The 14,184-nt window shown below is 38.9% G+C and overlaps 1 protein-coding gene across 1 annotated transcript in view; it reads left to right on the top strand.

Moving 5' to 3' along the window:
* The first annotated feature begins 8,755 nt into the window (after positions 1-8,755).
* The window catches only part of LOC140323828 (transient receptor potential cation channel subfamily A member 1-like), a 28,989-nt gene continuing 23,560 nt past the window's right edge, over positions 8,756-14,184 (top strand). Inside the window, exons 1-2 of the mRNA XM_072401211.1 lie at positions 8,756-8,815; positions 12,155-12,244. Of these exons, the coding sequence (XP_072257312.1) occupies positions 12,239-12,244 (6 nt within the window). The 5' untranslated portion in view covers positions 8,756-8,815; positions 12,155-12,238. The remainder of the gene's footprint in view (positions 8,816-12,154; positions 12,245-14,184) is intronic.

Raw genomic sequence — 14,184 nt, 5'->3', positions numbered from 1 at the left:
AATTGGTCAGTACAGGCATTACTGAAAAGCACCTATCCAAACCATTCACTTTTATTGAACTCCTGGTAATGTGAGATATCAATTTGCTTGCTAACATTTAACCACAGCTAAAATTGAAATACACATATTGAATCTTTTTATTAAGTTCTAAATCTGTTTCTTTTTTTTAATAGATTTTTCTGGAAAGTAACTCAGAAAACAAGATGCTAAAAGAAAAGTCCCTGTACGTATTTAGAATTACTAAGCAGTATTAGTTGTTCTGTTTCTCCCACTTCATTCAGGAAGGCAAGCGATGACCCTTGTAGAGGGATCATATACCCAATCTTTCCTACATGCCCTAGAACCGGACACGCTCTGGTTGAAGCACTTCTGGTTCAGAGCAAAATAAAAGTAATCAACACAGTGAGTACAGAAAAGTCTTTGATCTGTCAACGGAAAAAGCAGAGGAGACAATTTGCAGTAAAACCCATTCTGTGAAACAAACAATCTTTTTAAGGAGCTCTATAGTTTGCAATTGATAAAGATTTTGTCAGGGATTTGAATCTAGTCTTGTGTGTGTGACAATTTTCCTTGGGCATGTCTGATCAGGACATCTCTGAACCAAGTAATAAAGGGCTCAGTTTCTTTATGAATAAAAATCATAAAATATATACACAATAATGTAAAATATATCAATAATTCTAAAAATTTCTACATCATATTAAACACATTTTCAAAAAGCTTACTTTTTTAAGTATGTGGACTAAAGTATTCTTTTTTAATCTATGCATTTATACAGCCCTAAGTCTATTAGAGAGTCACTAACTGTCTCTTAGGGGAGCTCGCAAACTTACGTTCCTAACATTCTCCTGTCATTACCATGACAAGGTCAGTTCTTCTACCAGTATGTTTTTGGGATGTGGGAGCAAACCTGGGTGCCCAGAGGAAACCCAAGTGCACAGAAAGTGCGCAAAAATTATGCACTTTGGGTTTCTGACTTCCATTCCTGATCTGCATTGTTCCCCCAGGTCATGTAACTTGATGTACCATTCAGGTCCAGTGGTCATTCATTAAACTCTGTCTCTCATTATTTGTCACTGACTCCAACTAGCACTGGGTATTTTGGTAGCAGTTGATACAGAGTAAGAAATAGCGAGGAATGCCTGGAGAGCTAAAAAAAATATGGAATGGAGGTTGGGGTGGCTTTTCATAGACACTGTCACTAAATAGACAAAGTGACAGGGTATCTTTCAACACTATAATATATAAATAGATGAATCCACAATTGAAATACATATATTCAGGGTTCAGTTTTACCTGCCAGTGGATTTGCATTTCTGTCCAAGTCCATATAGTTATACAACCCTACCAGACAATATAGACAAGACTGGTGACCCAACTTTATTGTGCTGCAGCCAATGAATGGGAAAGGAACAGTAGCAGAGTCATAAACTCATTCCTCTGTTCACTTCCCTCTTGCCTCCTGTCAGTGTGTTTGTATATATGCTTTGTAAGCATATGCCCGGACAGTGTCACCAGATATTGTGCATAGGTATGCTCCAACACGCAGCCAGACAACCTAGACTTGAAATATCCCCCTGCATTTGACAGGTACCTTACACTACATGTGCAAGCTGCAGATCTAGATCAGATTCTTTTTCTGTTCATTTGTTCTACTGTACATGGAATTATAAGAGGCTAATTCCAAGTCAAACTAAGTTACTTACCCAAGTGATTTTTTTTTGATGTTTAATGACTTTTTATTACATAAAAAAGACTTTTATATATGCTTGAAATTCCACTTTAATTTCTGACTGGTTACAGTACACTGTAAATTATACTGCTTTCTTCACCTCCTAGATATTAGCCATTTGGCATTACATGTATTCTGTACTGGGAGAAATTTAGTGGCTGCCATACTGACCTATTTCTCAAAATGCAAATTGTCTAGCTTTCACCAGCTAAACTGTATCAGCATGACAGCCAGGGGAGAGGTATTTACAGAAGAAGAGGTCAGCATGGGTAACCTTCAAGATATGCAATATATATTGTAAATAAAACTGCAATCTACATGTAAAGATTTCTTTTTTTTCTGTTGTAGATTTTTATATCAGGTCTTTCCAGGAAATACATCCCAGTGGTTAAAGATACTTCACCAAGCTGTAATTGAGAATAAGTACAGTGTAATAGAAAACCTTCTCAGTTTTTTCAAGGAAGCCTGCCCGCACCTAATTAACTCAGAGGAAATGTCTTCAGGCTGTGTAGCTCTGCACCTGGCCAGCCAAAATGGATTCTTTGTGAGTATAATCAATATAACTAAGGCAAGGCCATACCCAGTCTTAGAGGAGAAATACAGGAAATTAGGTTAAATGTTTAATCCTTATTCAAACTGGGATTTATTTTACCTTCTTGTACTTATTTATGAAAGATACAATTTATTTTGCAGTTTTATAGTTCTGCTACAGAGCTCCATGTAGACCAGTTGTGGGTAACCTGATTCTGAAAAGCCTCACCCACGTGGTCCTAGTCAACTCTGAAGATCTGCACAGTGTTTAATTTGCTTGCAAAGTATAACAGGATGGTGCTTTAGCTTTATTTTACATTAATTAGAACAAAAGTTAATAGTATTTCCTATATCAACCAAAACTTTTTCAGTTTCTCTTCAGAGGCTGGTTACTTTAGGCTAACTTTCCATACAGTTGCCAGCTACATGGATGCACTGGATTCTTTTAGGTCTTCTCCTGTAGGTAGATATGACTGGATGATACTAAATTTTACAATGAGTTCAGTCTTTCACGAGTCTTCTGGGTTAGATTTTGTGGTGAAAAGTGGAAATGTGGGAACAGCTTCAAAGCCAGAACTATGTGACCCCAATAGTTACTGTCTTTGGACAGGGGAATGTTAGTTAAATTCTAAAGTCAGACCCCTTGTAGCTACTTTCAAAGTGTCTACTTGTAAGTTGCCACAACATTTTCCATTGAATCATCCCGTGGCACCCTGCACCTTTCTTCAGCTTGGTACCCACTCTGTCACAGCCTGACAGGGATTGCAGAGGTTCTCCCTAGGATAACGTGTCTGTCAGTGTCATGTGTATATAGATGCATACAAAAGAAAAGGACCTCCTTAAGGGGACACAGGCTATTTTAGCCTTAGCAGTAATGCCAGCACCAGCTACCTTGCCAGTCTACATTTGTTCGCTATTGTTATTTCCCCTGATGTTTCTGGGACCCTGGATTGCCCGCCCTGACTTTTTGCTTGGACTTTGGAATCTGCCTGCCTGCCACCTGCCCTGACCTTTGTTTGGACCTTGAACCACATCCTCCTACTGACAGCCATGACCCCTTTTCTCTGTGGTTGCCCTCTCTTGGACACCATTTGCCTTCACAACACAGACTCTCCATCCTTTCCCCTCAGATGGGGTGACCCTGAGGGTCACAACATGGGGACACCTTGTGTTAAAGAGCACTATTGCCAATCACCCCTTGCAAGGTGCCCTTGTGAAGACCAATTTTTTTTACAGGACAGTGCATTGCTGCTTTTGGAAAACGGAGCATCTGTCAATAAAAAAGACAGGACTAACCACGCACCATTTCATTACGCTTTAGCAGGAAAACACAAAGATATTTGTAAGGCAAGAATTAATATGCTTCTTGATTACAGCATATCACTCAATAATAATTAGTTTTTGTGATAGTGTGTCTTCAAGCATTTAGAGGACACTGGACAAATGATGGAACAGTAGAGCTAATAAAATGTTAGATGTAATGTTTTATTATACATATATATATATATATATATATATATATATACCTGTCCCTGCTGCTTGCTCCCTGGAACTGTGCCAGATGTCCGCTGTGCTGCGAGAGAAAGGCTGCCTGTGTGTGGAGGTAAGTATACAAGAAAAATCTGGAATTTTCGCAAATCCGGCACTCCTTAGGTCCGGGGGTTGCCGGATTTTTGATTGTCAACCTGTAATAGAGAGTGAGAGAAAAAGGGAGATCTTGAAAGAGACAGTTTTACCAGACTCAACTAAACACGCATTTTTGGGGCTTCCCACCCATTTTTAACAACTTCAAAACTGCTTACCAATGTGACTGTCCTTGCAGGAGTTTATCAGCATCACACAGTTACAGTAAATTTGTTGTTGCCTGGTCAGAGAACCTGTCTGTAAGGCTTATCAGGCCTGGCCAAATACTTTCTACATATCTGCAGTAGTCACCTGCAGCAAATGTACTGAAAAGAGAGCAATAACTGGAGAGTATTTTCTTATAGGCAACACCAACCTGTCTCCAACCAATTTAACATTTGTTCAGTAACCCTTTCAAAATCAATTTCCGTACCTATATATACCTCTAACCCACCTTTGACTCCATGAATGCATTCCTACCAAGATTCAAGGGAACATCTACTCATTGCAACCCTATGGGCTTTTATGGAACCCATCTATGAGCATCTTAGGGCTTGGGACACAGCTTTCATAGAAGTCTTTGAGCCTGTAATGCAATAGCATGGCCAGGACAGTAAAACTTTGCAGGGCTGATTGTGTACAAGCAACAGAATGTCATTCTTTATATCTTAGCTAGTATGCAACTGTAGAGGGGCAGGATAGGAATGCTACTAAAGCCACTAACACCATTTCTTGTGTCCCTGCCCTCTAACTGATATATTACGGAACTGAAATATTCCAGGTATTTATTTTAAGTAATATTTAGATGTAATTATTTTTCTTTAAAAAAAATGAATGAGATATAAAGCAGCTAAACATAAATTAAAAAGAGCTTTGTATAAAGATGTTTTAATAAGTTATTATATTAATAGATAAATGTACAATTGTACAATGCACAATCATTTTTCCTACTCACAGCTAACTTCCTTTTTGGAATTCTATAGAAGAAAACAGCCAACTGTTAATTTTAAGCCTGTTACCTAAAATGATATTTATTATAAATCATACTATTAAAAAAAATAGCAATAATTTTAAATATATGTTATTTTCTATACAACTGTTGAACTTATTTGAAAGTTAACAGTAGCTTTTTTCACAATATCTAACTTCATTTTTTTACAGCATTTGGATAGGTTATAAAGTAATAAAACACACCAGAATAGAGGATTTTAGTATTCTATGCTTTAGAATACCAAATGGTTTGAATTTATGTTCTACAATTATACTTTTATTTTGTATAGCTTTTGATTGAATGGGGATACCGCATACATGACCAAAGCGTTAGCAGTCAAGTGGTTCCAGTTGCATTACGTGATGACCTGAAGCAGTTCTGTAAAGGTAAAATATGATCTTTTTACTGGTTAGTAAGAGAGGCACGTAGCCGTAAGAATTAGGCGCAGGGCCTGCATGACCAGGTGCTAGGCCTAGCCCAGAGCTTTTAAGGGGTTAAGAAAAAAGGTAGTGTGGCTAAAATTGTCAAGGAGAAATTGAACACTGAAAGCTGGGCACAAAAAAGGCAGGCAGCGGACAAGGGATGTATTACTAGTATTGCTTATGGACCTCTTGCAGCTGAATATTTCTCCTTACAAAGGTGTTCTGTATTGTGTAATTGGGCAAAGCCTTAGAGAGCTTTAATAAATCAGGCCCATTGTGTAGAGGTGGCCACCTTGGTGGAGGCAGGACTTTGCTTCCTAATGCCTGAACCTCCATCAAGAACACTTAGTAGCACAATAGTAACATTGTAAAATCTAAATCCACATCTTCTAAGGATAGCTGTCAGAGGCAACCATGTCTTAGATCTCACACTGCAGATATACAACTATAAGGCTATGTGCCTAGGGATCATCACATACCAGGAATTGCCCTGCTATTTTTTAGGGGAAGTTCCAGAATAGGGTTGAGCGAGGCCTCTGACAGTCTTGTGAAAATTTCCTAGAACTTCCAAGGGGTTCTTCGCTGCTGGCCTATCAGGAAGACTGTCGAAAAGAAAGGGTTTGCCGGTAGAAGGAATGAAGGAGGAGGAAGGAGAGGACTGGGGTGGCCCATGCTTTCCCACCACACCCCTTGGTGGGGATACCAGGTGCTGCAATGCCTCTTGCAGACTTCTGCCCACTGAGCTATGCAAGGCCACCCAGTGAGGGGTGAAGGACAGGTAGCATCCCACTCTGTGCCTGGTTGTCCAGCTGTCCATGGTGACTTGGATTTGACTAGACACCAAGAATGCCAATGCCCGGGAGAGGTTACCCATTACAGGTGCATGAAAACTGTGAACAGCTGTGCGGGAGAAGTAATGCCTGCTTGGTATATTCCACCGATGCTTGGCACAGGCCATCAGGTCATGTAAGGGAGTCCACAATACTGTACGGCAGTAGCTGCAAGGCCAATAGTTTGGCTAGACATGAATTGAGTTCGATGACTCTTTTGTTGGTTGGGCCCATAGCCTGATGCTTTGCGCAGAACTCTGGTAGAGTGGGCTGAAGGGACTGGTAGCTAGGGGAGCTGAAGGGGTCACTGGAGTACTCATCTTTGGGCGATAAACGTCGTCTGACACCACAAAACCTGTGGCCGGAAGCTGATACTTCCTCACAGCTTAAAGTCTGGCTGTCACCAACCTCCTGAGATGTAGTAGCAATGACAGTTGGAAGTGTAGAAGGAGTCAATGGAGGTGGAAAAAGAGACGATGACGTGGGTACACCTCCTTCAAGAGAACACAAGTACTGCTCCCACTTTGTGGTTCTTGTGCATGTGGGAAAGCAGGGATGTTGTACCCAAATGTGATCCGGCCTGTCCTCTGCAAATCTGCCTGTGGCACAGGATGCAGATTGCTACGTACCCCTCATTGTCTTTCAGCATGAAAAAGGACCACACTGGAGAGGTGCGTGCAAACACTCTGCTGCTGTTTTACTTTGCCCGCCTCTGCGTCTGCTGGGTGCCCCGCATCTGCTTCAGCTCCATCTCCCCCACGGTCACATCGTCACTGACTGTTCCCCTGCTTGTGTCCACTTGTCTGTGTGTTCTTTGGGACTGACATGAGGCAGATTTGTGGCCCATTCCATCCCCAGTCTGTTGGTGCTCTTGCTGCTGCCTGTCCTCTACGTCTGTTTCGGAACTGCTGCTACCCCCTACACGCACTTACTAATCTCGCTCATCCCTATTCCAGAATACTGGTTATTCACTAATAATATTTGTAAATGTCTCCTATAACTTAATAAATGTTCCACTTTATGGAACAAATGCTCCAAAATCTGATATTTTGTTTTTATGTAATTGTTTAACATAAATTACCATTTTGCTAATTTAAATGAACATTTACTTTACAAAGTGATTATTCACTTTTAAGTTAACAGTCTCTAGTCAATGAGAAAAACAACGTACCTGGGATTATGTTGAACAGCTGTTAAACCAAAAAGCGCACCAAATCACAAACAATATAAACTCTGACATTTAAAAAGGAATTTTCTCATATACAAAATTCCACAACAAACTGGGAATCTGCAAAAAGTTTTTTAAATTATTCTTCAAGATTCCCAAAGTCCACTCCCTAGACTTTGATTAATTTCTTTATTAATTGATTAGTTTAAATCAGTACATATTTACTTATATACATGGCATTTGCAAATTTTCTTTTCATGATATAAATCTAAGGGATGCCCTACAAATAACTGCCATGCCAAGGAACTCTCATATTCTTTAGTGATGTCATTTGTATGCAATGATTTTATTCTTGAGCAAACAAGTACTACAATCTATAATTATTAAATAGCATACTTAGTACTCCTAATAACTAACTTTTGTTACAAAAGCTATGTAGTACATGTTCAATATATCACTAATAACTTTTTTTCATTTTGTATACATAATAGACATTTCATAGAGTAAATCTGGCCTATATGCAAAGGTCAAGTCGCATAATTAGACTCAAGCTAGATCTTAGGTGACTGATTCTGCTAGTGACAGTATAAAAACATGAACAATAATTATAAACACAGGCTGGTAAAATTAGGGCAGGGACTTTAAAGACAGATCTGATTAAATTAATGTTTATTTGCTGGTATTAGTGCATGGAAAAAGACGATAGACATTCTGTGCTCAGTCAAAAGTTATGGATGACAAAAGCTATGCTCCTCCACCATATCTGGTCTTTTTGGTGACCTATGCAAGGGACCCCTTAAGTACCCACACACACACTCTTCCTCACACCAGCAAATTACTGCCCTGTCTCTCTGTTGCTGACAGTTCCTCTGTGGCCCTTGAAGATTGAAGGTCTCACACTAGTCAGTGACAGTCATTCTCCAAGTCCACAGTTAGGATTGGATGGAAGTTACTTTTCCTGTGCACGTAGCAAGCATGATTCCTATCCAGTGCCTGTTCTCTTACCTGTGCAGTGAACCAATGTTTCTTATTGCAAGCAGCCACTAGGAAGTCCTAATAAAAGTGGATTTGGTGGAAGGCTGTTGTGAGAACTACATATACACTTACAGGTGCCCTCTAACTCAGCTTTGGATACAGTAGATTCTATTAAAGTGCATTTGTATTGCAAGCAAAACAGGTCAAGTGCAGTTTTTTGCTGCATTTCATATTCAAATTTTATATTGGAGAATGTTGTGTTTGAATGCAAACGGCACTATAACAATGACTATCTGAATCAGCCCTCACACATGGTTGTTTTTACTGTAATATTTGTGAATTATCAATCAGCTATATCAGAATCAGCTATAGTCAGATATTTGCTACATACATGATTAGTACAGATTTAATTTTTAATCAAACTAAAATGCTTAGACAATACATTTATTAAAGTTAGATATTATTTTTTTATTATTCAGGTGCATTGATGGAAGCACATTGTTGCATACTGCTGCCTACTTTGGGGAGCTAAAACATATTGAGGTGATTTTTATGTTTTTTTTTCTCTTAGAATATTTAAAGAGATACAAATACTGTACAAATTCTATTATTGTGTAACTTTGCGCCTGAAGTTTCTATGAATATTACATCTAAAGTATTAGATTTTATAGATCATATGTTCTTTTTAGATTTAGATTATTACAGTAGTAATGACTTAAAATCCAAGTATATAAGCAATACATACATTATTTAGACTTTTGCTTACATGCATATATTTCCCCGTACTTTAGAAATTACACTGCTATCATTTCCTATTTATAAGTAGATGTAGACATATTTAGTAGCATTCTAATTTTTGTGAATTTTAGAGTTAAATTTTTTCTATGATATTGCTTTTGTTTCTAAAGTCTTGGAGTATACAGTAGATAATGAAGCAGGAGTACAGATAGATCTGAACTTTATTTTATATAAATCATTATTAGTAAGTATTCTTAAGCTGTGCTAGGAGCTGATTAGTGAAGTTTTAGAGTTGTTGGGGAGTACATGGACGTTTTATGAAATAGCGGGAGAATCCTGTTACTGCGCTGTCAGCATTTAGCAGGCATATGACAATTACAAATAAAGACAGATTTCAGGTAATTAAACTAGCTGGATTGGAAAACTATTTAATGAGTTTAAAGGAATATGTGCATAAACAAAAGGGTTCTTAGCTATTTGCATTATTTAATTGGAAATGATTACTCCTCCACAGATTCTAAAATTCTAATGTCTAGGGAAACATTATTTTTTTGTATTCAGAATTATACAAATCTCTTCTGTTAAAAGTGGGCTGACTTAAAGATGTTAAAATATTGAAGTAGTAGAGAAGAGTAATTTAGTAAAGTAAATGTTAACTAATCTTTGCAAGGTGAAGCTGTCCTTACTTTCATCAACCAATCATGCATTAGAAAAAAAAGGTTTATTGGCTTATTATTTACCTTCCACATGACTAGTTATTACCTATTAAACCAGGAGTTTCTGTAATTAAAGGGGAACTAATGTAAAAACAAAAAAAGTCACTTACTTTTACTTCCGCAGATCCCTCGATCCCTCGATCCCTCTGGAGTCTTCTATATGGTCCTCCGTTGTCCTGGTTTCTTGCTTTGACCCAGCACAGCCTAAGTGCGGGGTGCTGCCATCTTTTGCCTTCTTCTTTTGACTTCTGGCTACATCACACAATCTCGCACTTCACGGGTGCAAGATCAGGAGACGTAGCCTGCTGTAGTTGTAGAAAAAAAAGTTGATCCCACTGTGCATGCGTGAGATCGGCGCCTTTTCTTCAATGACTGAAAGGACAGAAGGAGCTGCCCAAAGCCTTCTGGGATTGGTAATGTATGTATCCCAGGAGGCTCTACGCTCCCATTCTGTCTTTACATCGGGCGCGATCGGGCGCGATAAAGACAGGAGGGGAGGGGCTTAGCCTTTTTTTTAAGTCATTTACCCCCCTGGTGGTATTCCTGAGTGTGACTCGAGTTGGATTTGACTTGCAAAAAGTGGTTATCCCGAGTCACACTCGGTGTCGCTAAAAACAATATAAAAACCCACTTACCTTGTTCCTTTGGCCTCCTGCTCGTCTTTCCATGTCCTCGGGTGACGTCCTCCTTCTCCGATCTTCTCCCGGCGACATCAGAGACGTTCTCTGGGGTTTCCCAGTGACGTCGGTGCATGCGTTCGTTCATGCAGGAGGCGCAGTTGGAAATTCAAATACCTTTTGTACTGAATTTTATACAAAATAACAGTATTTAGTCCAATACAAATACAAAGAAATCATTATATATACATAATACATGCTACTGTACAGTTATATTACAGGTTTCACTATTTTTATGCCCTCTTTGTTTTACTAGATTTTTGTGTTTTTTTTATTTAAAGTTTAATATGAAATTTAATGAATATTGGAAATATTTCGGTGAGTTGTACCTAGGAATTATAAGGCTACAATGTAAAATAAATTTGTAAAATAATGTAAAACAATGCAACACTTTTGCATGAAAATACTGACAGAATTAGAACACCAGGGGAGTTAAAGAAAAGAAAACACATTAAAAGGATTATTAACCATTCTATATAAAGTAGGAGTTGTGGTGATAGGCCCTGCAGATTTTTCAGTGTATCACCTCTGTATGAAATGCTCCCTGAAACTGTAGAATGCAAAGTCATACATCAATTTGGTGCAGAAACATCTGCAAATTCTCTGGGTCAACTGAGTTGGAATGAAAGTCAATGAAAATTAGTCCACATTTTTTGGTAAAATTAAATGCCAGATTCTACGTGTCAAAGATGAAAAAGACCCAGATCCAGACTGTTATCAACTATCTGCAACAATCTGTGAAGGTATGAGGGTACATCACTGGCCATGGCATGGGCGTTTGTATATATGTGAAGGCACCACTGATGTAGAGGAATATGCTGCCATCAAGACAACATCTTTTCCCAGGAATTCCATGTATTTTTCACCAATGCTAGGCCTCATTCTGCACAAACTACAAAAGTGTGGCTTCCTAGACTTGGGGTCTGTGTGCTTTACTGGCCTGCCTGCAGTCCAGATCTGTCTCCTTTACAAATGCCTGATGCATTATAAAGAGGAGAATAAGATACCAGCAACGACTAACTGCTGAGCAGCACAAATATTGTATACAGCAGAATGGGCAAAACTCATTCAACTTGATAAACTGCAACAATTAGTTTCTTCAGTTACTGAAAAAGTCCAAAAAAGGGGATGTGAGCCAGTGGTAAACTTGCCTTTCTTCCAACTTTATGGGAGTGTGTTGCAGATATCAATTTCTAAATTTGTTTATGTTTAACAAATAGAATTAAGTTTGTCACTGAAAATCTTTTCTTTGTCATTTTGCTTGTCAGATTCCTTGTGGGAATCAATTACTGCCATTGAAACAGATTGACCTGGAAGATTCCCACTAGGGAATGTTTGAGGGAATATCTGATTCCCTGTTTTATAATCAGAGCCCAAAGGTTCATGTGAGTTAACAAGTTAAAGATTTTAGTTTTTATTGCATTTATAGAAAGTGTTACAACTTTCTGAAATAGGGCTGGTATTTTTTCCCTGTATTATTTATTTGGGTTTGTGTAGAATAGCTTCTGTTGTATATTTCATATTGTTATGCCTTGTATTTATAACTGAAAGTATTACTGTTTACAATGTTAAAATATTGTTAATTTCTGCTTCTGATCTTGTTGAGTAGATATCCTTTCACTTCCTGTTTTAATGTGACACCTGCCCTATCCAAACTTGTACAACAAAAGATTTGAGGGTTGAGATACACACAATTCAACATACACTTTTATAAAAATTAACATGAAAAATGCTTTGGCATTTTATTTCAGACTCTTTTGCATTTACAAGTTGATGTGGACATATTAGATTATAAAGGAGCCACACCTCTACAACGTTCAAGAGATGAAAAGACAATGCAGGTATGTTTTTTAAATGGATCTTCTGAAAACCTTTTTTCTTTTTTTTTGCTTGCTCTGTATGGTAAGCATGGTGCTTTATTCACTTTGCATTGCTCTGGATTAACACATATTTAAAATAAAAGTGCTGTTATCACAGCATTACCACTTATTACTATATGTAGTTTACTTTCATTACATCACCCATGTCCTTTCAATTACATAAAGTACATTTACCTACCTCAATTCTCACAGAGCAAATTCACGTGCACTTTTGTGAAGCATGCATTCACTGTGTGCTTTTAAATTTTGAATTTAAATTAAATTAAATTAATTCTTTTAAATTATTCATCTATATATCTCTACTAACATCAAAAATCAAATAATCAAATACTTTATTTTTAAAATATACAGAAACTTAGATGAAAATTCAATTGGAAGCAATATCACAAAAAGAAAACATATGCCTTCTGTATTGTATGTAATACGAATATAATGTATGCAATACCTGGCATTAGCTAGTTGTAGTAGGATCGCTGTTTTCCCTGCCTGTTCTACATACTGAAGCCATTACAAAGGCTACAAAATGGTATTATTAATAATAATATTGTTAAACAGTTTTTATTTACATATTACGCAGCACTTTACAAAGTCCATAGTCATGTCACTAGCTGTCCCTCAAAGAAGCTCACTGTCACACTTACCTCTTCCGCGCTAAAGCACAGGCCTCTCTCCCCTGTGCATGCAGGCAGTTCTGACTCTGGGTGTGCCACTGATCCCAAGTTTTTTTAAGTTTCGCTCAATCCCCTGGCCAATCAGAAAGTAGCGTTTTTCATCCCTGGCTGTTTAGCTAGCTCACACACTGCACTCAGTGTTTGTGCAATGTGTCTCCATTGTGCCGAGCCCCTAGTTTTGTTGAGCTAGTTTCCTCTGTCCAGCTCCTGTGTTAACCCCTCATTGTCCAGTCTGTTGGTTCCCAGCCACCTTCCCAGTGCTGTTCCAGTGTTCCTGTCTGTCTGTGGATCCCTGAGTCTCCTGTGCCTCCTGTTGCTTCCAGTGTCTCCTGTGTTCCCTGTGCCCGCAGTGGCCCCTGTGTCACTGATGTCTGTCTTCTGGATCCCTGGCAATTGACCCCAGGCCTGTGATCTGACGTCTCTTGCTTGCTGCCTGCCTCGACCCCGGCCTTCCTTGACTATCCTTCTGCTTTGTGATTTGGTACTGTGGTGCCTTGGTGTACCTTGTGGTACCTTGGTGTGTCCAAGGACCGCAACCTGGCAGTACCAAACGACGCAACATCCTCACCATCAGAGGCTCTGAAGAAGACCTAGTTACTGCTTAGACTCTGCGCCTTGGCCCTTCTCAGGGCTTACACCACCTATGTGCAAGCCATAGCGCCTCCTAGTGGTCCTGTCTCTCCTTGTGTGACACTCACAATCCAATGTCCCTACCATATTCATATGTCATTGACACAGTCTAAGGCCAATTTTGGGGTTAAGCCAATAAACCTAACTGCATGTCTTTGGGATGTGGGAGGAAACCGGGGTACCCGGAGAAAACCTAAGGAAACACAGGGAAAACATGCAAACTCCATGCCTTGCCCGAGATTCAAACCTGGGAACTAGCGCTCCAAAGGTCAAAGTGCTAACCACTGAGCCACCGTGCTGCCTATGATATATTTAGGATACAGTAGAAACATTGGGCCTAATTAATTAAAGCTTTCCAAGGCTGGAGAGGATACACTTTCATCAGTGAAACCTGGAATGGGTTTCTTAAAACTCATTTGCTCTTTGTTAGCAAATGTTTTCAATCTTGAACCAGATCCATTCAAGGTTTCAGCTTCACCGATGAAAGTGTATCCTCTCCAGCCTTGGGGAGCTTTATTAAATCAGGGCCATTGTTTTCTGTGATACAGGGGGTGCCAAATCCAGATATTACTAGAGAAAAATTTCAGTATTGGAATTCTC

This window comes from Pyxicephalus adspersus, chromosome 2, assembly GCF_032062135.1.
Source record: "Pyxicephalus adspersus chromosome 2, UCB_Pads_2.0, whole genome shotgun sequence".
In the NCBI taxonomy this organism is placed as follows: domain Eukaryota; kingdom Metazoa; phylum Chordata; class Amphibia; order Anura; family Pyxicephalidae; genus Pyxicephalus; species Pyxicephalus adspersus.
Note: the sequence above shows the minus strand (reverse complement) of the source record. Positions and strands in the feature narration are given on the sequence as shown.